The following is a 25,079-nucleotide window of genomic DNA, read 5'->3' as shown; positions in this document are numbered from 1 at the left end:
AATGGAAAAAAATGTGTCAAAAAAGTCGACAAATTGTAAAAAAGCATTCTGAAACATTGTCTTAAGACCTTCAATTTATTAAGTTAAATGTACAAAAGTTCAATGACTTGATACATTTCATGTTTCAAGGCTTTGTCATTCAGACCAAACAAACTGCGTCCCATTCGAAAGCCTCCCAGTCTGTTCATCCTGCCTACCTTCTCTTAAAAGAGGCAACCATTCATTCTCCTGTCTAAATCACAGTACAATCTACTGTATAACGTAGCTATTTCAAATAGATTTTGTTTATAATGTAAAAAGAAATTTCATACAAAAGTGCAGAACAATATGTATGTACAGTATAATCTTTTGTTGGTTTTTCCATATAAAAGATTTTCAGCAAATCCTGCGTGTGCTTTCTACTAAACAGCCGCTCGCCTTACAAGGAAGCTCTCTGCTTTGGCAGTGAACGTTTGTGTTTGCAAGCACACTCAGGTAAGGCACTAAGGGTTGAAAAGATTGGATCGTCATTCTTTTAAGTGCCTGTGTGTTACAGCAAGTCACGACACCTCCGACATCAACCCCCCCCCCCCCCCCCCCCCCCCCCCCACCCCACAGTTAAAGTTTCATTTCATCTCCACTTTAAAGAACACATCATTCCGCTCCATCCTTCCAACTCAATGTTTTGTTTTTTTTGGCAACTTGTAATAATAAGCTCCGCCTCACATGACGTCACAGAGACCACGGTGTGCCGTCAAAGTCATTAAGAGACCCATTCGAGATGGCGTGGAAAGCTAAATAAAGGCGTGGGGTGAAGTTACAGCAAAAATATAAACAAGACGCTTCCTTCGGTCTAATTTCACAATCTTTAAAAAAAAATATTTTAAAAAATGTGACGTTAATGCGTCCGATTTGGTCTGTGCACAAAGCTGCCATAACACAGGAAAGGCTATATGGGGCTCTGAGGTGGCAAAAAAGTCAGACATGACTAATACTGCACGTTTTCTAAAAGTTATCGAAAGGTTTCAGTCTCTGCAACATTTCTTTGGCCACTTCTGAATGGAACAAGGCTCGCTGCATGGGAGGATGGAATGACAACAGTAGTGTTGGTATTGCTTAAGAGACATTGCACACGAATGCGCAAAAAGAGTTTGCTTCTTCTTTTTCTTCTTTTACACTGAAACACAATTCTCAGTAATATATAAAAAAAAAATGCATCAAATAGAAAAATATCTCCTCGGCTGATTATCCTGCACGTCGGAAATGTTTCAATGCATGATATCAAAAAGTGCAACATTGACAATCCTTCCTAAAATGGGGTTGTTTTTGTGAGTGCTTATGAAAGCAGGGTACTGGTGACCCTCGCAGACGTTATAAAAGACATTCTTACTTACAAATTCTTATTGTAAGGCGTTGGCAAAAAATACATTTACATTTTGTTTTAGAATGACAATAGACATCTCATCTGCTGGGATGACTTTATATGCATCATAGAAAAATATTTTACCATCTTAATTCTACCCACAGCTTTCTTTAGGCTGATGAGAAACTTACAGTACGGTCACGTGTGATCAATGTAATCACAATTACGTCTCCTCGATCCCGAGACGCTGTTCTGCAGCAGTAAGTGGGTGTAAAGTGAAACCTAAAGGTTGAGACGCGACACTTTGCTCTCTCGGTCACTTTTCCTGCGCTTGTTAAAAGGACAGCGGTCTGGAGCTTGTGAGACTGCCTTCTTGTTAGTGCCCTCCTGAGGGAACACCATGCAAAACCTCAGAGGACTCTGGAGGTCTTCACAGCAGTCACCCTTCCCTCTCAGGGAATAGTCCAGGTGGAGCTAGTAGGATGCAGGAGTCTCGACAAGGCAGACACTAGTGGTGGATAACAGGAAGTTGGGAGTAGTACTGAGCCCTGGAGCTTGGTGACGAGGGGAGGGGGCCCTGGGGATGGGACGGGCCAGAGAGGAGGGGATGCACCGGGGCCACGGAGGCCTCACAGGCAGGGAAGGGGAAGGGGATCCACAGGAGCTCAGAAGCTGCCCTGAACGAACGGGTGGCTGAGCAGAAAGTCTGCAGTGGGCCTCCACTTCTCCTCCACAAACACCTGCCGCAGGAAGTCCCTGCAAGCGTCGGACACACCCTCGGGAAGCGTGGGCTTTGTAGGCTGGGTGGCGATCTTAAAAATGGCTGCCATGGCTTCGTACTCGGCCCACGGGGGTTTTTGGGTCAACATCTCAACAACGGTGCAGGCGACACTCCTGAAGGAAAACAGCACAGCAGGAAAAATGATTTGAATGGAGCTCGGCTTGTGTCTATTGTCTACCTTGCACCTCCAACTGTTGTGTCAAATACCAGAGTTAACCCTTTGACACGAGCTCAAATCCAAACAAACTTATTCCAGTATTGAACTCTTTCTCTTGGAGCAACCAATAACGCCCTAGAACAATGGGCCCAAAAACTGCTGAATCTCACAAAAATCTACATGGAAGACGCATAAGTTAACACTGTTTGGCAATGCAATGATACGTTAGTATATGTGGCTTCTTATCAAGTCTTTAAGTAAGCGCGCTCTCTTAGAAAACTGTATAAAGTGCTCTAATCTATCGGCACATATAGCCCTTATTTAAAGTTCATATTTATGTGAGTTTCTGAAGTAGCATGTAACTGAAAAGTTCATTTATTCCATTTATTACTCGACTGCATTTCTAATTTCAACGCCTCAGTGTGTTAAATATCAACAGTATTAGTAAACAGAGTGCATATCGCAGCAACCGATAACAATATCATTTATTGCTCAAGGTCATTTTATTGCTTTTGCTTTTACAGCGACGGCAGCAATCTGATATTGTTCGCCCCTTCAATCAATACAGTTCCATCTAATAATTTCCTTACCACACATCAGCTTTCCTCCCATATCCCTCCCCGTTGATGACTTCAGGGCTCATCCAGTAGGGGGTGCCAGTGACAGACTTGATGCCTGTACCAGACATGCAGATGGTCTGGATACGTTTGCTGGCTCCAAAGTCTCCCAGCTTCACGTTTCCCGAGGAGTCTCTCAGGATGTTAGCACCTGGTGGATCAAAACGAAACGAGCTTGAAAGTATTCAGGACTCTCCCGAGAGCTGTCAGACGCAAAGGGACGCTGACAATTTGGAGTTGCAATTATTGTTTTGGGTAAAAAGTGGTGCCAGCAATTCAAGCTGACGGAAGAAGGCGAAAGGTCTTGACTGTTTGGGTAACTGAATACTGGCAGACTTATTTTTAAAAAGCATATCTTTCAGCAGTCTTTATACAAATCCTGCGCTTTAGTCAGCTACGCCAAACAGGGAAGTTTATCTTTCTTTCACTTTTCTCACACTGAGGAAAAAGCCTCGTTGGGTTCAGAAAATTAAATACTAAATAAACCGTCTGCTCCACAAGAGACACGTCGAACCTCAACACCCTTTCTCCTCCTATCTTAGTAATTTTCCAAATGTAGCTCTGTCTATCCCATTTCCTTCAGCCACGCCGCTTGTTTGATCAGTGACTAATGTGCACCACTTGCCACTCACCCTCCACCCCCACCAAAGAACTGGAAGGCTGCAAAACAAGAAACTTGGAGGCTCAAACTATAACCTTTACTTTTTACTGCCCCGAGCTGCTTCTTCCACTGCCTGCACGTTTCCTGTACGTAGGACGACAGGTTCTCTGATAATTCCAGCCTTTGCAAATAAATTCAGAGAAACTTCCAGCTGGTCCGGAGTGAATGTGGATGTGCGTGTGGTGCCAAGCTTAAGTCCCTTTTTTTTTTTTAAACAGAAATGTTCTGTGGTGAGATGAACACACCGTATATTACACGTGCAGAGCCTTTTTGAGTGGAAAGATCACACCCACATGTGCTCTTCATAGAGCCCTGCCTGGTCCTGTGAGACCGACTATCTTTTTCCCCCCACCAGACAGTATATTCCCCTCTTTCTTGGCTGCTGCTTAACGACCCAGTAACTCCCAAAGCTGTGGGCAGCCAAACCAAAACCTTTCCGTCCGGTGCCGAGCATTTTTAGAACGGCCAGTTTCACCAGCACAAAGCCTAATATATCTCAAAGGGGAGTTGAAAATAGCACATTTTTCCAGGCACGTTCTGCAGACGACGAATGACCAAATGAGGAAATGTCAACCCGAATGAAAATGAATGAATCTGTAGTTTTGACCCCCCGCCTATTGCAGCAGCTACTGCTATAGGACCCCACTGAAGAAAGCATTTCCAAGTGTGAGTGTTTACCGGTTACAAATCCAATTAAAATCCAACCTTGGCCTTTTTCGAGCTTGCGGCTTCATTTACCTTTGATGTCCCGGTGTACAATCATGTTGCTGTGCAGGTAGGAGACTCCTTGGAGGATCTGCCTGGTGTATCTCTTCGTCACCTTCTCCGTCAGGGCCCCGTAGGCTTTTAGCTGGTCTTTTATCGAGCCCTACAGAGACAAACAGAAAGCCTGTGAGCGAACGAATGGGACGGACACGCATGCGAAATTAGAGAAAAATCTACATACACTTATTTTTCTGGAAAACGTGGGTGTTCAAGCTAATTTGTTTGGGGTTTATTTGTGATAGCAGCCTCTAAGCCAATTCTCAAGGCCAAACGCCAAGAATGTAAGCATATAACGTGCTGACAGAAGTCTGTTGACTGACTTTGAGTCCAAACTGCACCAGTGAGCTGCATTTCCTTCAATTTCCTGCTTTCCACTCCTCCTGGGGAAACGGCAGGAGCTAAGACCTGATCCTGTAACACCTGTGACGCACTCTTGGACTTGCGGTGAAAACAAAACCTCTGCCTCCTCACTTTCAGCTGTCAACGGGACACCTTAGGAGCTCTCGGGGTCTCTCCGAGGGACACACGGCCCTCCCTCCCTCGGGCCACTAAAGTGTTATCGGTCAGGCGCAGCAGTGCCACGCAGCCACACAAAAGCTTGGCTCTGTCACCTCCTGTCTTGCTTCTGCCAACTCTGGCGAAACGTAAACATTTCCAATTTCCAGACAATGTGTGACTAAGACACTCAGCGTCTCTGGGAAATTAAAAAAAATAGCTCAGGAAATATTAAAAACAGGCTCGGGGACAGGGTCCGCAGGCGACAGTAGCTCATTAAAGTTGCTCATTTAGGGAGAATATGATCTCATAAAATGAGCTGTTCTGCTGACATCAACTGCGTGGAGGACATGTTTGTTGACAGCTGGTGACATTTCTAAATAGATTCTAGCAGATGTGGCTGGTAAGGGTTTGATTTTAATGTTTGTGTTAAAATGTCTCAGTACCTATCTTTATAGCCAAACCAAGTCCGGCGCGCACATTCTCAGACGTTAATTGTTCTTTCAAAATTTAAGGGCTGCTCGAGTGTGATTAAATTTACTTAAAATGTCCCGCAGAATACGCACCCCGGGCATGAACTCGACGAAAATGGTGAGTTTTCTCTGGTCGAGGTCTCGAAGGCAGCCGTAGTACTGCACAATCCTCTCGTGACGCAGATTCTTCAGCAGCTGAATCTCACACTCCAGAGCATTCACTTCCTGCAGCAAAAAACCAAAGTTAGAGTCCTCAATTAATTAAAAAAGCCCATCTTATGCCATCAACTTCATGCAAATCCAAACAGTTTTGACATATTTCCCCTCACCTTGCTGGTTTCTTGACAGTCGGGATCAAACGGCACCTGCTTGGCGGCCAGCTCGCGGCCTGTGTCGGCATCGTAGCAGAGGTAGACCTCCCCGAACGCTCCTCGCCCCAGCAGCTTTCCCTGTCTCCAGTTGACTGGCGCCCGTGGTGCTGCAGAAATGAAACGCCAGACTATGAATCCCCCCCTCAGTAATTAATTGTGTTGCTAAGCCTCCTAAGACAGCCAGCTTCTCTATGATATACGGATCTGAGAGCATGTTTTAAAAAAAAAAAACCTAAAGCAAACATCAAAATCCACTGATCACACATCAACTTCACCGAGACCAGACGTTAAGCGCACCGCAATTTGTTAAATCACTCCCACTGCAGACCCTTCTTAGACTGGGGAAACCCCAGATATCACAGTCAAGCAGTGGAACCGCAACCCACCAACAGACACACAAACTGTGAAAGCTTAGAAAGCTCATCTGCGCGGCTCCCATGTTCTCAGGCTCAGACTCCGGGACTTTGTTTTGGAACCAGCAGGCTTCTCTGTGGCTGCGTTAGACTGTTTGGTTGCGCGTGGGTGAGACGGACACCAGAGACCGACACATCGACCACAGACTTATGAGCCAAGCTTTGGTATTATGATGAAGACAGTTTCTGGGCAGGATGTATAGACTAAATGAGGACAGATGTGATTAGTGAGCCCGTAAAACAGCTTAATTTGGACGATGAGGGGGGAATTCTGCCTGTGACATACAGTACGACTGTGCATTACATCTATCCTCACTGATACCTATTATACATTATAATGCATCTGTTTAAGGAAGATACAACCCTGAAATAGTGGAACTGCAAAAGTTTTATCTTGAATCATTGAAATCAATCATTCCTCTGTTTAAATTAGGAACCATCTGATCAAAGTGGAAGTGAACAACACCGCAAATGTGACAATCAACAGTTTAATCAACACATAATTATGTGGAAGCTATTTTTCTCACATTTTCAGTCACTTTCACACTAAAATACTCCAGTTTCAGGCTCTCTGCTGAGAGGATTTTCTGCTTTTCTCTGTTTTATGCGATTGAAAATGCAAGTATAGTATTTTTTTTAAGTGGCTGCTTAGTTTTCAAATATTAAATGCCTAATATTTAATCAAGCGAATGATCAGCACATGTCCACTAACAGTTGGATTGCCCGTGTCCATTTTTTGTATTTATATTGAGGTCATCAATAGCAATTGGTCACATGAGCCAAACACACAACTATTACAGGTTATTTTACAGTGTCGAGCGCATGTTCTCCCTGTTTCAAAAGATTTCAAGTGAATCACTTACACTTGGCTGTACCTCGCTGGGAGCTTTTGCCCAGTGAGCGCAGGTCGCTGTACTGCAGCGTGCTGTCTCCATTATAGCTTCGAGTGCGGCTGGAGGGAACCAGCTGAAAAAGGTTCTCCTGCGGCATGAAGCTCCGCGGAAGTGTCCTGCGTCCTGAAAACACATAAACGAACATAATCAGACTTGTCATACACTTTACTCTTGATTGCATTGTGAATCTGTTTTCACACAGTTAACTTCACAGGTGCAGTGCATAAAGTCTGCTCTTGGCCGAGACTTGAGGCCAGCCAGAGCAGACTGCCTTTCGCCACTCCATCCCACTTCCCTTCAGACAGGAAGCAGGGCGCTGTGTTTTTATACAAGCTTGGGTTCACCGCAGGGAAACGTAAATCACTGCTAGCCAAGGTTAGCCTCTGAGTAAGCAATTACTAGCAGCTGCCTGAAACAGCGAGCCAGCAGTGTAATAAATCTCCACGAGGTGCAAAGAAACTCTCTAAAAGAGGAGGATAATATTTCAAAATATCTTGTTTGAAAGTAAGAAATATGCATCTGAAGTTAGAAGACTGTGACCACACTGCAGGACAAAGAGTGGTCTGTGTCCGTGTTGTACATGTTCTGTTGTTATTTCTGTGTAACAGGGCTGTTGTAATTGTTTAAGCAAAGCTGGTTTCTTACTATCTCCGTAATCCTTGCTGCGATTTGGCAATTGGAACTGGCGTGGGAAAGTCCCTCCTTTTCCATGACGACCTGAAAAGAGAGGATTGAGGCAGAGAGAGGTGTCAGCAAGTTAAATAATTCAAGCCTCGACAATTAGTCTTGCATTACACCCCAATGACAGAAACAATGTTTCTGGATTCACAGTTGTGTGCTTATCCACTTTTTAAGTCTAATAATGGCGGTTTAAATGCTTGGACGGGCACTCAGACACTGCATTCCCTTTTTTGCTCATCCCTGATGTGTCAAATCAAGCTGTGAAGCAGCAGAATGGAACGCGGCTCTTTGCACGCTGAACGGGGCCGCCTCCCTGCAGCCAATGCGGAAACTGAAAGCAGCTTGCGTGTGCTAGCTTAGCATTAGCTCTGAACAGTGGAGCGGTAACTAAAGGCGGGGTGTGGGGGGGCTGACGCATGAGAGCACTGACACTCTCCCCCCTCACACAGCAAACACACAATAAACGGAGAGGAGCGGAGCCACTTGGAATTGAAAGCAGCTGTTCTGTCAGATGACTGCCTCCCCTCATGCTGTTTTTGTGGCTGTATCCCATGGATACCGGAGTTATTTTTTGTGTTTGGCAGAGTGGGATGGAGAGGAAAAATCTACTCACAGGGAATGGTAAACAAATACTGTAGGCCTCAGCAGAAGGGCCACACAGCTTTACATCTGGGAGTGTGGTGCGTGCGTGTGCAAGCACGTGCTTGTGTACCCAAGTGGGTCTTCAAGTTCTGCTGCAGCTACAGGATGACGTTCCCTCATCGGCACAGACAATGTGCAGAACTCCCTTTTTTCATTTACAGCATGGGGGGAGCTGAAATGGGAAAGAGAAATGGCCAGATTGAGAGAGCCAATGCAGCTTCTCTGTTCACGAGGTCTAGTTTGGCTTTATCTCTCATCCTGCTTCATTTGATCTGCCTTCTGAAGGAAAAGAGGACAGAGCGAGACCCCAGGGACAGAGACGAGATGAGCAGGGGGCCACTGAGAAGAGAGGGGAAGTGATCATGCTGCGGCAGGGCAGCAACATCTATTAAGATGGGATGAGGTAAAACAGAATAAGGCAGTGAATAGAGGGGTCTGTACAGGGGGAGTGTATGGCAGATAGCAAAGGAAGAGACGCAGTACTATCTTACTTCACCACCTCATCAAACTTAAGAAACACAGCCGAGATTCACCACAACCCATTGTTCATTTTACAGATACAGCCCTAAAATAATATAATCTCCACTTTCATTAGCATTCTCTTCAAGGGGAAACACTCTAGAAAAGCAAGAGCCTCTCCTGTAAAACTGAATGTGGCGCTATAAGAACCACAGCAGAAAGTAAGAACAGACAAAGCCTCCAAATAACGAACACGCTTTTTACACCTCTCTTTGTTTGGCAGCTGGGGGCTGAGAAAAAGACATTTTTAGAATTGGAGAGAAACTGCTGCAAGATTTGTCCCCTCTTACCTTTGTATTCGAAGTTGAGGTTCAGGTAGTTATTGTCACGGGTGTTCTGTGAGTAAGGAGGGCTGAAATGACAGGAAGCATGAAGGGAAAGTTGAAAAAACAATTTGCTCTTTTAGTTGCTGATTTCCCCTTATCTTCAAACAAAGTGTGGCTACAGCTGCTGGCCTGAAACGTAAGAATGGGGCTTGACTGCAAAGCGGCACAAAACGCGGTGAATGGCTTTAGTGTTCAAACTACCTTCCTGTCACTCACAGCTGATGTAAAACAACAAAGTGGCAAAATTTGAAAAGTTGAGCTCTAGGAAGATTTGTGGACTCACAAAGTCAAACTGCTCGCCACTGAACTAGCAGCGATATAACATATGTCCCTAAATGTCTGTATGTGCATCCAACCTCTCGCCCTCCCTGGACATTTCCAATAAGCCACGTCCCGACGAACCGACAGAGAGTGACGTCTCTGTTGACCGCAGGGCGGCGCGGGGCCACGAGACCCCTGGATAAGGGGCACGCATGCCCGTTCGCAGGGAAAAGTTCCATGCACTCGTTTCCTGCCATTGTTCTGCAGCCTGGAGCCCTGATAAGCCTCGTGCAGGTAGAACTGTTTCCGTCCTGCTCTCTCTCTGTCAGCTCCACGCTTGCCTGCTTTTATTCTCCCTTTGATTCAAATTCACTCTTTTCTCCACTCAGCCTTTCCCACTTTACTCTCACTCTTTCGCCACTTTTCATTTTCTGGCTCAGTTTTTCCAGCATGTTGCTTGCTCACTCTCTCACATCTCCCACTCAGTCTCTGTTTCTGTCTGTCTCTCACGCACTCTCTCTCGTGATAACAGAGGAATCCAGGCGTCCAGATAAGAGTTCTGTCGCTATGGCAACAGCAAAGTGACCCGATTCCTTTTCGACACAGACAAGCGGAGGAAGGGTCGCAGGGAAGCTACGCTGGTCTTTAGCACATTTACAAACTTTGCTAAAAGCCTCTGGCTGTTGCAACACAGGCGCTCACATCCAAGTGTGTACACAAGCACTCTGTGATACAAACCATGTCTCACAAGGACGTGTACATATATATTACAGATTAATGAAGGAATCCGTATCTGTCAGTTTATGTGTGGCTGACAACCTCGTCCCATCTACTTAACAGCTGATCACACCAATCACCAGCATGTGAGCCATTTAGGCAACATCGATAAATTGCAGCTCCTACTGATAGCCTGAACTTAAGACGTTTAGGGAACAGCAGGAACTTATAGAATCTACAGACTTTCTGCAGACATCTGGGGAACACTTTTTAGCCTCTGACATCAACACATAACCCACAAATGAGGTGTTTATCGTAACAATATGTTTAGTGCTGCTACAGAAAATAACCTTTACCACACACTCCCCAATGTGCATGACTACAGTCATGCATTTTCTTAAATGTGTGCCTCTAGTAATGCACATGGATGACAAACCACATGAGAAAAAAAGGTTGCAGTAAACTTTGAGCACACTGGTTTAAAAAAAAAAAACAAACTAAAGGAAAAAAAAATTAAAGAAGAAGAAAGAATTCAAGCCTGCTATCTGCTATATCGGCTGAAAACAGTGCACGTTCTTGAGTAGCCACTGTATAAATCCACAACGACGAGGGCTATAAATCACCTGCTCCATGATGACTCACCTGTCCAGTGCTTGATCTATTGATTGACAGCTGCTCGACAGCGAGTTGTCTGCACTCCCAAAGGGATCCAACATCTGACAGATACAATAACACAAGGAGACCGAGGGTCACGGAGCATGCAATCATACAGGAAAGAGCATACCAAGCAGTGCGGGTGGAGTTGTGCTTGTTACTGTCTCACGTCTTAAGAATTTGAAGGGGTTTGAATAATGTCTGACATCCTCTTTAAATACTGCACAGAAATGTTATATGTGGCTATATAGCCATGTAAAATCAAACTAGTGCTAGTACTGCTGCTGCTGCTAACAATACAGGGCAATCCAGTATACGAGCAGAGTAAACAATAAATCACCAACGATTAAATCTCGACAAAAACACAGTTCTGCCCAAGAGTTCAGCCTTCCAGTCAAGGACTCAAAATATTTCAGAACTATGTTAACTTATGGGGAAAAAATCTATGAAAACAGCCAATATTGGCCATTTCAGTGCATTAACTGCAATAAATTAACTACATTTGGTTGAATAAATGTCAACCTGCCAAAGACATCAAAAAGATCTTTTTTCTAAAAGTCTATTCAAACTTTTTCAAGAAGCAACAATGCATAACGCATTTATTCTGCTGATGGACTCTTACACTTTGGTCTGGGTTTTCTGGGATGAACTCCCCTTCACTGTGGATGCTGGTGTAGGAGCCCTGGCGGGCGATCTGCTGCTGCTCCTCAGGGACGCTGCCTGGCGGCGGGGACGTCCGACCTGTGTGGAGGGAACCTGAAAGTGACGAAAAGAAGCACCAGGGGCGGCCAATAAAAGAGAGGGAAATGAAACAATTAAAGTTGAGCAGATGAGTAATGCAAAAGGTGGAAGGGGGGAGGTAAATGAGAGCGAGAGGAGAAATTGCGGAGAAGTGGAGGGAGTGCGGGAAGATGAAGAGATGGGAACGAGGGACAGAGGGGAGAAAACGGCGTCACAGTGTTATTCATGGGTACGAGTTCAGCAGTGCCAGGACTGCAAGAAATGATTTACTAAACTACACTGCCGCCACCTCTAACCTCAATTACTGTGACGAATGCTCTCCTGGCTGAGCTGCGGCGGAGACTGAGCGCTCGTCCTTGTCACGGTAAAAAGATCTACTGAAACTATCGCAGACTGGGCTGACAGGAATACTGAAACAGCGCAGAGAGGCTAAAAGGCACTAAGACGAATAGAAGCGTTGGAAATACGATCAAAGTCTTGTTGTTTGACTGAAGGCTGCAAATTACAACCGCTTTGTGTCGACTGTTCAGCTTTTCTGCCTCTTTCCCCGTGACGCCACAGTCTGCTCCCGTACGTCATCGAGGTACCCGGGTTCACATCTCGTCTTCACTCAGCCGTACACCGTGACCGTTCTCCCGTCACCTCTCATCTGCCGCTACTCCCCGCGCTCCTATCTCGGCCCGCTCGCCTCGTCTCGCACTCGTGCCTCGCTGGCAGGGAGAAAAACTGATCGAGGGCCGATAATTCTGGACGATTTATGCGCTTGCGGCCACATGACGAAGATAGGCTCACAAGAGCGATCACAAAGGGTTCTCAGCTGCTTTGCAAAGATGCAAACGTGATGGCAGGAGCGAGCACCGGTTTGATTCTGAGCGTGTCTGAGGCCGAGATACGACCGAGACGCTGACCTTTCTGGACAGAGCTGATATTAAAATAAACCAAACATGCCTGGGGACGAGGAGAGGGGGACTAGTGTGACGTGACACGAAAAGATTTTTTTTTGTGTGTACAGTTTTAGATGAGAAGACAGAAACTGCTCTCATGCATGCGCTTTGAATACTAAAGCTACTATATATTTATACATTACATCTAAGTACTGTCACAGTTAACATGACAAAAAGCTAACAGGCCAAAGCGGCCAGACAGTTGCTTAGCATGAGTGCAGGAGTTTGTCCTTGCTTTGACATGACAAGTCCTTGGCTGCTTTCACCTCCGGTTTGCATTTTCTACTCCGATAAAGCATGCGCCCCATCTTTTCCATTAACATTCCTGCGACTTTGACGGCCGTCTGCTTCGTCAGGTGACACTGATAAGTCATCCTCGAGGCTTTAGCACATGACTGAGAAACCTTTGCATCAGCAGAGTGCTTTTCTGCCTCCTCTCACATTTAAAAACTAATAAAAACAGCATAAAAACACTTTTTTTTTTTAAAACGTGGAAGCTCACCTGTTGAGTGTTTGCGCACCCTCTCTGAGCCCTTTAGCAAGGAGCCCTTCAAATCTCCCAGTGACCTCGATGACTTCATCTCGCTCTGTTTGTCCCTGCTGTTCACCTGTAGGTACTGGAAACACAGGAAGTAGGAGAGAGTGAAAAAAGGGAATAGGCTCAGCAGAGGAAGGGAGGACAGCATTACCTCATTGTTCAGTTACATCACCGTGTGTGGAAGCGGTTTGTTTCCTCATTTTGCAAAAAAAAGAAAAAGAAAAAAAAAAACAAAACCTAAAAGGATGACTTCATTCACCTTTGTTCCCACTAACTGCTCAAAAGTGAGCATCTTAAAAACTCACATGGTTGTTTTTAGGAGTCTTTAGCAGTATCCTGAGCAGCCCATTGGTCCCCGAACTGCAGCCCAGCGTCAGCACCGCCTGATCCAGGTCCTCCTGCGTCTTCAGGGGCAGCAGCAGCTGATAGGACAAGAAAGCACACAGCACATGAGCTTCAATTCTCTATTGTTCAGCAACAAGAGCACGTGAATGCAGCAGCACATGTATGACATCAAGGGCTTCACAATAAAAAACAAAAAACATGTAAATAAACAAAGCTTTTCTTGGATCTTGACAGCTTGAGAAAACAAACGTAACGCCGCTTCGAGGACACGTGTACTGCAGTGCATACTGCAGGATCGTCACAAAAAACAACAGATAAAACTGTAACATGCCAGCTACACGAGTCATTCACTTACCTCTTTCTCCATGAAGAACATGTCCATCTGCTGGCCAAAGGCCTCGGTCACTTTCTGCAGCAGCTCTTTGATCTTCAGCGGCCTCTGAAACAGGATGATTCTGGAAAAAGGAGAAGGCCAGCCGGGTCAGAGGTGGGAGAAAGACGGTCATGTTGTGTCTGGCTGCAGCTGAGCTGACAGCCTGCTGGCTAATGCTTTGTAGCATTAGCTTGCACCTGATAAATGTCTAAGAACCCGTTTTCATTTACTTTACAGCAGCGGGAAACAGAAGATAAACGGACGGGGGATCAGCAGGGTCGAGGAGAGGAGTGAGCCGAACCACCGAGATGCTAAGAGGGCATTAATCAGTGCAGTGAAAACAGAAAGTGCAGACATACTCTCCACTTGCATGTCTGTGCTTATCTACTGTATGCTTACGTGTATTCCCGTCCGAGACCGACCTTATCAGCAAAAGTCTTGTTGTGAGTGTATATATGAGACGCATGTGTGTTTGTAAAACTTTACATGCATGAGTGTGCTTCCCAATCAGTGTGTGCATCGGCCACTGTTTCAACACCATCGGGCCTCTCTGCTAAGCCAGCACAAAGGCAGATGGGAAACTTCCTGAGAGGAAAGGGGGGGAAAAATCTGGAGCGGCAGCAAAAGCAGCAGGATGTGTGTCTTTCCCTCGTCTTTTAAAGAGTGACAGAGTGAAAGATACAGAGACATGGAGATATTTACAGACGACTGTGAGAGAAAAATAAAGGGGGAGGCAGCCTGAGAAAATAAAGCAGAGAGAGAAGCAGAGAGACTCCTGTCCTGTCCTCACCCCCAACACCACCACCTACCCCCACCTCACTCTCTGCTTCTGAAGAATCTGCAGCGCTACTATCTCTTTATAGTATCCTGATAAAAGGGACTTGTTTTTATCCCATCACTTCCTCATCAGAGGCCAAAGCTTTGCCTATCTTAATGACCGCTCATTGGTTCCCTCATTTGGATGGATTCTGGGAAAAGGGGGGAGGCTGCAGATCAGAGGCAAGCGGCGGCACAGCTAAACACTCCTCTTCTCTGTTTAGATTTGGTGATGATGTGTGCGATAAAGAGCTGGAGGGATGTGGGGAAGGGGGTTTGGGGGGCTTGTACAAGGATGCGGCTCCAAAAGATATGGCTTTCCTTCCTCTGCATGCGGACACACTCAGTCGCAGAGGTTTGCAGAGTTGGAAGAATGCTTTCACACGTCCCAGCGCACTCTCTTTCCCTTTTGTCTCGTGGAAAAGAAAAAAAAAAAAATCACAATAATATAAACACTAAGAGGAAAAAAAAAGGTTTGGCTCTGTTCCCGCTCACTCTCTCTCTGGCTGTAGACCTTGAGGTAGGAGGAAGAGCGAGTCGCTCTACAGCTCTTATTTCCTGCCCCAAACCTTCAGTGCTTGCCAATGAAAAGAGAGAGAGACCATCGGATCCGATTCCACTGTGGACGGACAACACGATCATCCTGACTCAGGGACTCCTGATACCTCGAGTTAGGTAGAGGACCCTCAAATATAATGCTATTCACCGCACGGCCTGGGATTATATCTGTGCAGTCAGATCGTCTTGATAGTAGCTGCTCGAGTATGAAAGGAAGTTCAGATTATTTTCTTTCTTCTTGTAATCTGTCTACATAAACCGGCTCGTAGGGTCTGTGCTGAAAGAGATTTTAGACCAAGATCAAAGAAATGCAGTTCAGTTTCCCTTCACTGAATTTTTTATGAGAGTTATATTTTTTATTAGGCTTTGCTTTCTTACTTAGCTGAGAGTATTTGCAGTTTAAGCCCCGTTTAGAGGCTTAAACTGAGGAAAAAAGTTTTTGCTAACTCTAAACCAGGGGTATTCAACATGAGGCCCGAGGGCCACAATCGTTCCAAAAAGAGACTTCAATCCGGCCTTCTGGAATATAAGAACTTTTAACAGTTTTAACAGTTTTACACCTTCTCTTATAATAAAAATCTCCTACTGCAATTCATATTACACTGCAATAATTAGGTAGCAATTAAATGAAATTTTTTTTACAGTTTTTATATTTTTTTTTTTCTACAGTGACTCCAGAGACAGTTTTATCACACATTTATTTCTTTGTTTCATTGATCCCGCCCTCTTAAAATCAAAGTAGGATGTACATGAATCACAATGTAAAATGACTTTGACATCCCTGCTTTAAATAATTAGATCACAATCACAAAACTGCTTTTTTATTTTACTTAAATAAAAAACCCACAGCTATTAGTCATAAACACAACATTAGCTTTCATCGAGTCATACTTTCTAGACCACCTGATGTGGAAAACCAAAACAGTAAGCTGAAAGATCCTGCAATGCTCTGCAGAGCTGGTGTTGACTGTAGCCTGTTAATAATTCTCAGAGGGTTTGTCTCTCTGAGTGACCCTTTTCACTGTCGCATACCTCGAGTTACTCGATCCCCTGTTAATATACAGAAATATTGATTAAAGCTGCGTTAAATAAATATTTAAGTTACACAGGTTTTAATGTGATTTCGATCCTTTTCTGCTCTGGAAAGCGTAACGTGGAGAGAGGTCGACGAGGGTGTGAATCGACAAAGCGGATGAAAGAAAAAAAATCATTAAATAAAAAAGAGATTTTCCTTTCAAGTCTATGAATGGCATCTTCTAAAGTGAGCTGTTGGCTGTCTTTTCTGAGCAGTGTGGAGTGAAGGGAGATCGTGAGCAAGGGAAGACTGCGAGACGGGGCGGGGTGGGGGGGCGCAGAAACACAGAGAGACAGGAACATGAAAAACTCGTCTCTTCCTCAGCAGTAGCCAATTAAGGCTGTGAAAAAGTGAAAAGGCCCAGTGTGAAGCAGCGCTCTGCTGGCCGAGCACGCCGCTTTCCTTCTCTTTCCCACTCCTCTGAGCCTGTAGCCTTCTTATCACAGTATCGCTGAACCGATGCCCATTCCCCTCGTCTATATTCTGATGAATCGAGGCAATTATTGCGGTAGGTTCTGGTCAGTTTCCCTCCAATGTTTCCAGTGTTAACAGAACATATTGTGTTTGTCACTTCAGTTCAGTCTCTGCTGGCTCCTGAGCAAAGTTTTAGAGCAGGGGTCCCCAATCCCAGTCCACGAGGGCCGGTGTCCCTGCAGGTTTTAGATCTCACCCTGGGTCAACACACCTGAATCACATGATTAGTTCATTACCAGGCTTCTGGAGAACTTCAAGACAGTTGAGACGGTAATTTATCCATTTAAATCAGCTGTGATGGATCAAGGACACATCTAAAACCTGCAGGGACACAGGCCCTCGTGGACTGGGATTGGGGACCCCTGTTTTAGTGTCAGAGTCTGCCAGTGGAACCAGTGGAACCTGCTCCAGAGCTGCGAGACCCAACTTAGCATCCGTGCGTGGAATGACAGAGCTGGGATCCCAGCGTGGACAAAATGAAGACCAACACCAAATGAAGTGTCAGAAATTCTCTCTTTCTTTTTTAAACATCCCATTGGGTAAACAAACTATGAGACAAAAAAACAAAAAACTGCTTGCTAGACTGTCTCCAAACAGTTTGAGTAACCAGCTCTGCCTCTTGAGTAAGTCAAAAGCTGGCCGTGTGATCGAGTACAAATGTCTCGCGACTGAAAAATGTGGAGGGAAAGCAGGAGAAAAACGCACAAGATGAAGCATTAATTCGGGGTGTGCCTGGAAGTCTGCGCATTGTACTCAAACGTTTGGCTCTCGCTGCATCTTTTTGATGTCCCTCTCTCTCTGACCCTCTTCTCTTTTTTCCCCTCTCCTCCCTCTTAAACAGCCCATCCGAGCCTGAAACATAAGGCCTCGGCTAAATGTCAAAGTAGAAATTTTCCCTCTCTTTATGCTCCTCTGGCATGTAACTGTGATTTCCTCTAGACACAAAGTCCCAGGCATGGCAAAGCATAACACACAAAAAAGATCCGAAGCACAGAGTAAAGGCTTGGACAGAAGAGCAGAAAAAACAATACAGAGGTTCAAACATACCGTTTTTCTCTCTCATGCTCCAGCTTGACTCTTAAATCCTGTTGAGAGGAAAAATAACAACAGAGGGGAGTTATGGAAGTGGAAAGTTAAAATGATTCATAGATGTCTGTGGGATTTGGCCTGCCTAATAAATGAAAACGATAAGCTGGACCAGGAATTGAGGTGACAAAAAGCATTATGATGATACATGTTTTATATCCACGTTGCTGGATTTGCTGCGGATTTTGTTCTACAGCACAAAGACAACATTATCCTTCAACACTGACGATGGCCCGACAAATCTTTGTTTTCTATTCGTAGTCATTGCCAATGGGAGCAGGAATCTGGAGGAGCCTGCATGTCTGCATGAGGTAACGGAGTTACACTAACGCTGTCATCACATCGGTGCGGAAGAAAAAACGTAAGGGTTTACCCCCAACAACTTGCAGAGGAAAGCAGCACCGTGACGGCCGGAAACCCTCTCTGCTCCTTGCTGTTTGTTTATGTCTCATCATAAACATTGCTGCTGTAAGAGGATTCGCCAATTATCATTCCACAGACACGCAAAGATACACGAGGAAACGACTTCAGAGAGGCACAAGGTGACTGAAGGGAACGATAAGCTGTCCAAAATGTGTTGGTTTAGTTTCTAAACTGCTATAAATGTACATAATACCGGAAACTATTGGAATGGAATACGGAATATTTTTGCAAGTATTCGAGCAAATACTGCTTTTGTCAAGATTACATCCTCTTGCATGATACAACTTGATTTAACTATTTAAAAAAAAAAAAAAAAAAAAAAAAAAAAAGCCCACCAAGCATCAAGAAAGGATTTTGTCATTCTGACGGACGTGTCTGTAAGACGCTTGAAAGACAATGCTGTGCACAAGTCTTGAGCCAAACCTCTTTTCTCTTTGTTTTGCTAGGAAAACGTGATTAAGTCCAGCAGTTTAATTATTCACATGTCAGCATATATGGAAATATATTATACGAGGCAAAAATAAGAGTTTATACATTTCTAATGGGCTTAAAAGTCAATATTTGGTACGACCTCCTTTATTCTTCAACACAGCCTGAACTCTCTTAGTCAAGTTTTGATATAATTTCTCGAAGTAGTTTTCAGGAATAGTTCTCCAGGCCTCTTGAAGGACATTTAAATCTCTTGTTTGGATGTTTGCTGCCTCTCTCAATATCATACCACAGTGCTTCAATAATGTTGACGTATAGGCTCTGGGGAGGCCAATCCATGACTCTTATTTGTTGTGTGTTTTTCTATCCAGGTATGCTTTTGACTAAGAACAAAGAAGGGAGGAGCCAGAAGAAATCAGAGTAAAAAAGATAATAAAAACTGTGAAAAATTAACAGTGAAATTAATGGAATTAAAGAGTAAAAGTGTTGGGTATTGTAAGATTAGCAGTGCTCAGGCCTCCCCGGGTCCCCCTCTAGGCACTTCCCTGGCTATTGAGAATCAGATGCTTTCCAGATAACACTGCACAGAGTATCAAAATCTAGAAGCTACTTTTAGCTGCTCACTTATTCACAGGGGTTCGCCACAGGGAGCTTTGCATGTTTGATTTGACAGTTTTTATGCTTGATGCCCTTTCTGATGCAACTGCAAAGGGATCTGACGTTACTCTTCTGCCTTCATATGTTCCATCAGTTCTGAGAAGACTATTTATTATAAGGACAGGCTGCACACCATGCAGAGATCATATTATTTTATGTCTGCCAAACTGCATCATCTTTGACATTTTTCATAGATTCAACTAAAGAAATGTGAACAAATAATGTGTTTGTGTGGCAGGCTGTAAATAACAAACGCTTAAAGACACAATTTAAAATTAGTCCTTCGCTAAGATGTCATCCCTCGACTTAGGCATAGTTTTTTTTAATGCTTGAATGACTCATAGGTCAGCGTTTAATAACTGAACAAACAAACAACAATCCTCTGAAAAGTGTCATGCACTGGACTGAAAAGGAGTTGTTGTTTTTTTTTGTTTGTTTTTTAAAGCAGCTGATATCCAAAGACTGGCTCCTTGGAAGCAAATTATAAAGAAATGAGGAGTGGCTCGAGACTTTTGCACCCGCTGTGGCAGTGAATATGCTGCTTTTTTGTTTCATCATCTCCAAAACTAGATCACAACCTTCAAACTCCAGTGAATAAAATAAAAAAAGGAAAGCAGGGCTGAGGTATTGAGTAAAAACAGAGTTAAAGAAGTGTAACTAAGCAAGATGTGTGGCAGCTTTAAACCAAAGAAATACTGCAGCATTATACATCCTCTCAGCTCTTTAACTGAAATATGGCGAAGCAAACTGATTCCCATACTACACAGGCAACAGAGCAATCGAAATAAAAACAAAAAAAATGATATTTAGACACATTTTACAGCCAATTTTAAAATTTCTTATAGATTCAAATCAGCACTTCAACAATTTTGAATGTATAAAAGGAGAAACAGCACATGTGGATGCGATGAGTACCTGTTTGTAGAGTAAGGTTCGGTTCTTGGGCTTGTGGCTGTTGTGCTGGGTGTAACAACGGCCCAAGGCTGCTAAGTCCTTCATGATGGAGTTAAGTGCCTCCTCGTCGTCTAAGGAAGAAAGAAGAAATGTGTCAGCTACACTCTGCGCTTAAATGTAGGAAGTAAAGCAGAAATACCTTATCTGTTTCAAATGACCTCACTTTATTGGTGACTTTACTGGCCACACACGAGTGGTCTTTGACATTTAGCATGACCTTAGTTATTAGTTTGTGCCGGTTCAGAAGAGCCAGTGAGGCAACATCTGGCATGCCTCTTCCTGTTTTCATGTGTGAGTTTCCATTAATGGAGAAGAATCTAGTTTATGTTCGGTACATACCTAATAAGGGTAAAATTATCTCTCTATAAAACAAACAAACAAACAAACAAAAAAAAGCAATATTGCCTAATATTTCTCTGAGATATGTGTGACTCAAGTCTTTCGCTTTGATGATATGGGTAAACATAACAATGCAGGCCACTCTTAAATGCTATACTTAAGCATAGAAAAGCCACAAAAGAGACAAAGTTGTTTTAATAATGGAACACGTGTATGGGCTTCATGCACGCCTGTCAAAAAGGGCGACGTGGTCACCTGCAGCTTGTTTATTAAGCAGTCTAATACATATATATCAGTGGAGATATTTCAGGAGCATAATTCAGATAAAGGCTGCCTTTCTTCAGTTACAAATGTTATAAAAAAAGCGACTGCGCGGTAAAAGAGAAAGTCAAAAACGTTTCAATATGAAATATTTTGGGACTAAAGTGCCACATCCGTTTGTGTCATTAAAATAACCTTTAAGGTATTAAAGCCAACAATTCTCAGTTTTCTACTCCTGACTTCACCTTTTTTGACATGCTCACAAAAAAGGGCATTCTGTCATCTTTAACATATCAAAAGTCTTTAATGGAATCCGAGTTGGGTGATTACAGTATAAGGAAGAGGTCGCTGACCTCAGCTTCTTCCTGTCTCTCAGATATATCCAAGGTCTAGTCATGATAATAATTTTTAAAAAATGCACACGCAGGCACACACACACCTGTGCTGGGTGTGTGCAGTGCAATACAAACAGCACCTGCAGGAAAAACCGCATTCTTTAATAGAATAGATGTCTATATGTGTGCGTAAAGGACCACAGGGAATGAAAGCTAGAGTCATAGTAACACAGGGAGCAGATGGGGTCTGGGATGGCATTTGATCTTGCTCCTACTGTACTGCTCTTGTGGGCAGCTGTTCTCAGACAGTAGGCCAGTACACCAGGTTCACTCAGAGGTCAGGATGCACTCATGCATAAACATCAGTTTACACGTCACTGTCAGACTACCTTTCTTTTTTCCCTCTCATACCGAGCCCTGTGTAACTCTTATTCAAATTGGTATACCTTACTGTATGGTAAATTTTCTTTATGTATTTCTAAGTAAGACAGTTAGAGGTCAAAGATCACAGTGGGGTTAAAACCCACCTCCTCACGACTGAATAAAGTTATTAGAGACAGAGTTTTCTATTGACACGGATAAAGAAACTGAAATCATGGTTCATATTACAGGAGTACAAAGCAACAGCCACTCATACTAATGGCACCTTTAATGACATGCTATCTTTCCCAAGATAAAGGGGCCTATTTATTTCTCCTATGGCTTGTGGTGTCAGTTATGAAGCGTGACAGACCAACTGTACTGACTAATGCTGGTTTTGTGGTGCTGCAATTGCATCTGTTTGCATAGGTAGTTGCTCACAGAGAATAAAACCTACACAACCCCCAACGGCACGAAGCTCGCCTGCTGACTCCTGGACAAGTGGGAGAGAACAGGGAAGATGTATCGACCAACCAGCCCTTTAAAATGAAACAAGGTAACAGTAGTGGGATATTATTAAAATGCAAACCAAGTAGACAAGATATTCAATCACAAACTGGGCTCATTGACGCTAAACACGCAGCTAGCTAATTTTAGCTAATTTCAGCTAATGTTAGCCACGAAAAGCTAATGGTGAAAACAGATGACACAGTCTGTATCAACCAAATATCAGAGTTAAGAATGTATTAAAAGTGTGTTTTATCTCATATTTTTTTTATTTTCTCTCAACTTGACTATTTTCTTCCATCTCTTTACCCTAGCTCAGGGGTGTCAAACTCAAATACACAGTGGGCCAAAATTCAAAACTGGAACAAAGTCGCAGGCTAACATTAATATTTATTGAAATATATTTATTCCTCCAGATATAAGAATGAATCTTTTTTTATGGACTCAAACACATTTTGCTGAAAAACTGAATATGGAACAAGCAAAGCTTAATACTAAACAATATATATATTAGCTGTATAATACCAGTAGGCCAGCTCTAATAGTAATTTGGTATGGCTTCGCGGGCCAAATGTAATTAGGCGGGCCAGAGTTTGACACCTATGCCCTAGCTGGTCTGAAAAGATGGCTGCCGCTCCTGGAGGCTGGTTCTGCTAGAGCATAGGTGTCAAACTCTGGCCCGCCTAATTACATTTGGCCCGCGAAGCCATACCAAATTATTATTAGAGCTGGCCTACTGGTATTATACAGCTAATATATATATTGTTTAGTATTAAGCTTTGCTTGTTCCATATTCAGTTTTTCAGCAAAACTTGTTTGAGTCCATAAGAAGAGATTCATTCTTAAATCTGGAGGAAGATTTTTTTTTTTTTAATAAATATTAAACTGGAATATATTCCAGTTTTGAACTTTGGCCCACTGTGTATTTGAGTTTGACACCCCTGTGCTAGATGTTTCTTCCTGCTAAAAGGGAGGGTTTTTTTTTTTTATTCCCACTGTTGCTTGCCCATAGGACGTCAAGGGTCTTTACTTTATAATCTAAAGCGCCTTAAGACAGCTGTTGTTGTGATTAGGCGCTATGTAAACAAAACTGACCTGAATTTAAAGTATTCTTCATTTCAATCAGAGCTCATTTGCTCCAACAGCTCTCTCGTTATCCACTTATGTTTACCCCTGGTCCATCATCTGCCACTTAGTTGCATTAAGTTTCAGCGGACACTTCCAAATTAGCCACATGAGCGAAGTGTGAATGACATGTTTCTCTTCTCTGCTGTGTGGTCCGGTCCCTCCACTTAAAAAGAAACTAAATAATGCCGACTGATAAGAAAAATTCCACCTACAAAAAAACTGCGCCCACGGAGCAAACAGCAACAACAATATAAGAAGTACTCTTGCATGGTGCAGACTGCACATTGGATCACGTAGTGTCTGAAAGCACTAAAATGACTGCAAAGTCAGTATATCCAACATGAAATTCCTATCAGGCAAAAATATATATTCCTTTATGTTCTAACAACTTTATGAATACTTGTGTGGGTGATTTTATTTTTTATGTTTTTTGAGAAAAGGACAGTAACTATGAGGCAGCTGAGTCATTTCTAGTAGTTTTCTCCCTAAAGGAGATTCTAGAGATAAGACAGATGAATAACACCTATTTATGTAAATAACCTGGTAAAACAACACAATGTGTCCTGTCACCATCACACAAACGCACGCAAAGTGCTGTAAACTGCCCTGAGAAGACGATAGGAGACCCGGGTACTTATGACGTATGCTGTCAGCAGCGGTGGCTGACTAACTGTTCGACCAGGCATGTCCTCTCTGAACAGGAAGGAACTGAATCACTGTCTAAGTTCTGAACGCGGAGCTGTGCTAACCATGTTGTTCCACATCAGGATAATTCATGTATTTTTGACTGACTCACAAGGGAAAAAACTCTGAATATGACAAAAAAAATATTAAGCATGCAAAAATATTTATTTTTCCTTCTGTAGTGACAGGATTTTACATGAGAGCAAGGCTGCAGCTCGTGATAATGTTTGCCATTATCAATTAATTTGCTGAATAAGCTAATTTTTGCACAAAATCCCTCAAATCCAAAGATATTCTGTTAAAATAGAGAAAAGGAATCACAATACATAAATAAATATGTAAACTGTTAAATATCCAAATACTAATCTCACAATCTAACTCTTGCAAATATTACCTCTGTCATTGTTTCTCATTTGCACTGCTTCTCTCTCGTGAAATCTGCTGTTTGAGTCCAGCCTCTACAGGCTTACAGCTCCAGACTACCCTGTGCACTTGCAGTCAAGGATACAAAACAAACAGAGGCCAGCATGTGTATATGTGTGTGTGTGTGTGTGTGTGCATATGTGTGTGTGTTTGTGCTCTCTGTAGCCTATGGATAATAGCGGAGAAGCGAGTGTGAGAGGGTTCATTGGAACAGGGGTGGGGGCAGTGAGAGCATGTGAGAAATGTGTGGTGGTGCACAGAGCTGGCTCTGATGGCTGCCTATAAGTGAAGTTATTACATCACTCCCAACTGATCCACGGCCACTGCCAGGCTGAGGCCAGCCAAGGCTAACCACCAGCACAGTGGAAAGCAACCGCCACATACACCAAACACACATCACCGCCAGAAGCAGCCTCAGTGACTGCTTCAGGAACCCCATGGCAACGTGTGACCCAAAATAGTTGCAAATGTTTTGAGAAGAGGAGGGGAGGGTTGATAAATTGGGCTACCTTCAGCCCCCCCCCTCCCCCCCCCCCGCCCCCCCCATCTGCTCTCATTGTGTGTTGCGCAAAATGTGACACGCATAAGAAAAAGGGGGAATTCCAGGAAGCCGGGCAGAGCGAGTAACATTACACAATGTCGACCGGTTGCTCCCCATTGCATCATCGCCCTGCATCTTTCGTCTCTTCACAGGCTAACTCTGGGTACTGCGAAAGTGGCAGTGGACGAAATAAAGCAGGAACTTTGCTTCAGAACGGGTGACAATAAAAAGGAGACGTCTTCTCGGAACTGCTGCTCGAGCTAAGGGTTTTATGGAAGCAGAGCAGAAGCTGGGAGATGAAGGTAGAGCGAGACAACTCC

The 25,079-nt window shown here is 43.7% G+C and overlaps 1 protein-coding gene across 2 annotated transcripts in view; it reads right to left on the bottom strand.

Annotated features, from left to right (window-relative positions):
• Positions 1-573: 573 nt before the first annotated feature.
• map3k22 (mitogen-activated protein kinase kinase kinase 22) overlaps positions 574-25,079 on the bottom strand; it is a 39,258-nt gene continuing 14,752 nt past the window's right edge. Inside the window, exons 4-18 of one of the 2 annotated variants that reach the window (XM_087846173.1) lie at positions 20,143-20,252; positions 17,680-17,717; positions 13,692-13,791; positions 13,297-13,413; positions 12,956-13,070; positions 11,391-11,524; positions 10,757-10,830; positions 9,101-9,162; positions 7,614-7,685; positions 6,939-7,091; positions 5,621-5,769; positions 5,385-5,516; positions 4,297-4,426; positions 2,871-3,048; positions 574-2,236 (exon numbers count right to left, since the gene is read on the bottom strand). In XM_087846173.1, the coding sequence (XP_087702299.1) occupies positions 2,008-2,236; positions 2,871-3,048; positions 4,297-4,426; positions 5,385-5,516; positions 5,621-5,769; positions 6,939-7,091; positions 7,614-7,685; positions 9,101-9,162; positions 10,757-10,830; positions 11,391-11,524; positions 12,956-13,070; positions 13,297-13,413; positions 13,692-13,791; positions 17,680-17,717; positions 20,143-20,252 (1,793 nt within the window). In that variant the 3' untranslated portion in view covers positions 574-2,007. The remainder of the gene's footprint in view (positions 2,237-2,870; positions 3,049-4,296; positions 4,427-5,384; positions 5,517-5,620; positions 5,770-6,938; positions 7,092-7,613; positions 7,686-9,100; positions 9,163-10,756; positions 10,831-11,390; positions 11,525-12,955; positions 13,071-13,296; positions 13,414-13,691; positions 13,792-17,679; positions 17,718-20,142; positions 20,253-25,079) is intronic. The other variant, XM_087846174.1, reaches the window with a different exon arrangement.

This window comes from Neolamprologus brichardi, chromosome 9 (assembly GCF_056152115.1).
Source record: "Neolamprologus brichardi isolate AB-2024 chromosome 9, ASM5615211v1, whole genome shotgun sequence".
Classification (NCBI taxonomy): Eukaryota; Metazoa; Chordata; class Actinopteri; order Cichliformes; family Cichlidae; genus Neolamprologus; species Neolamprologus brichardi.
The sequence above is the reverse complement of the archived record's forward strand: the minus strand, read 5'-3'. Positions and strand labels throughout refer to the sequence as shown.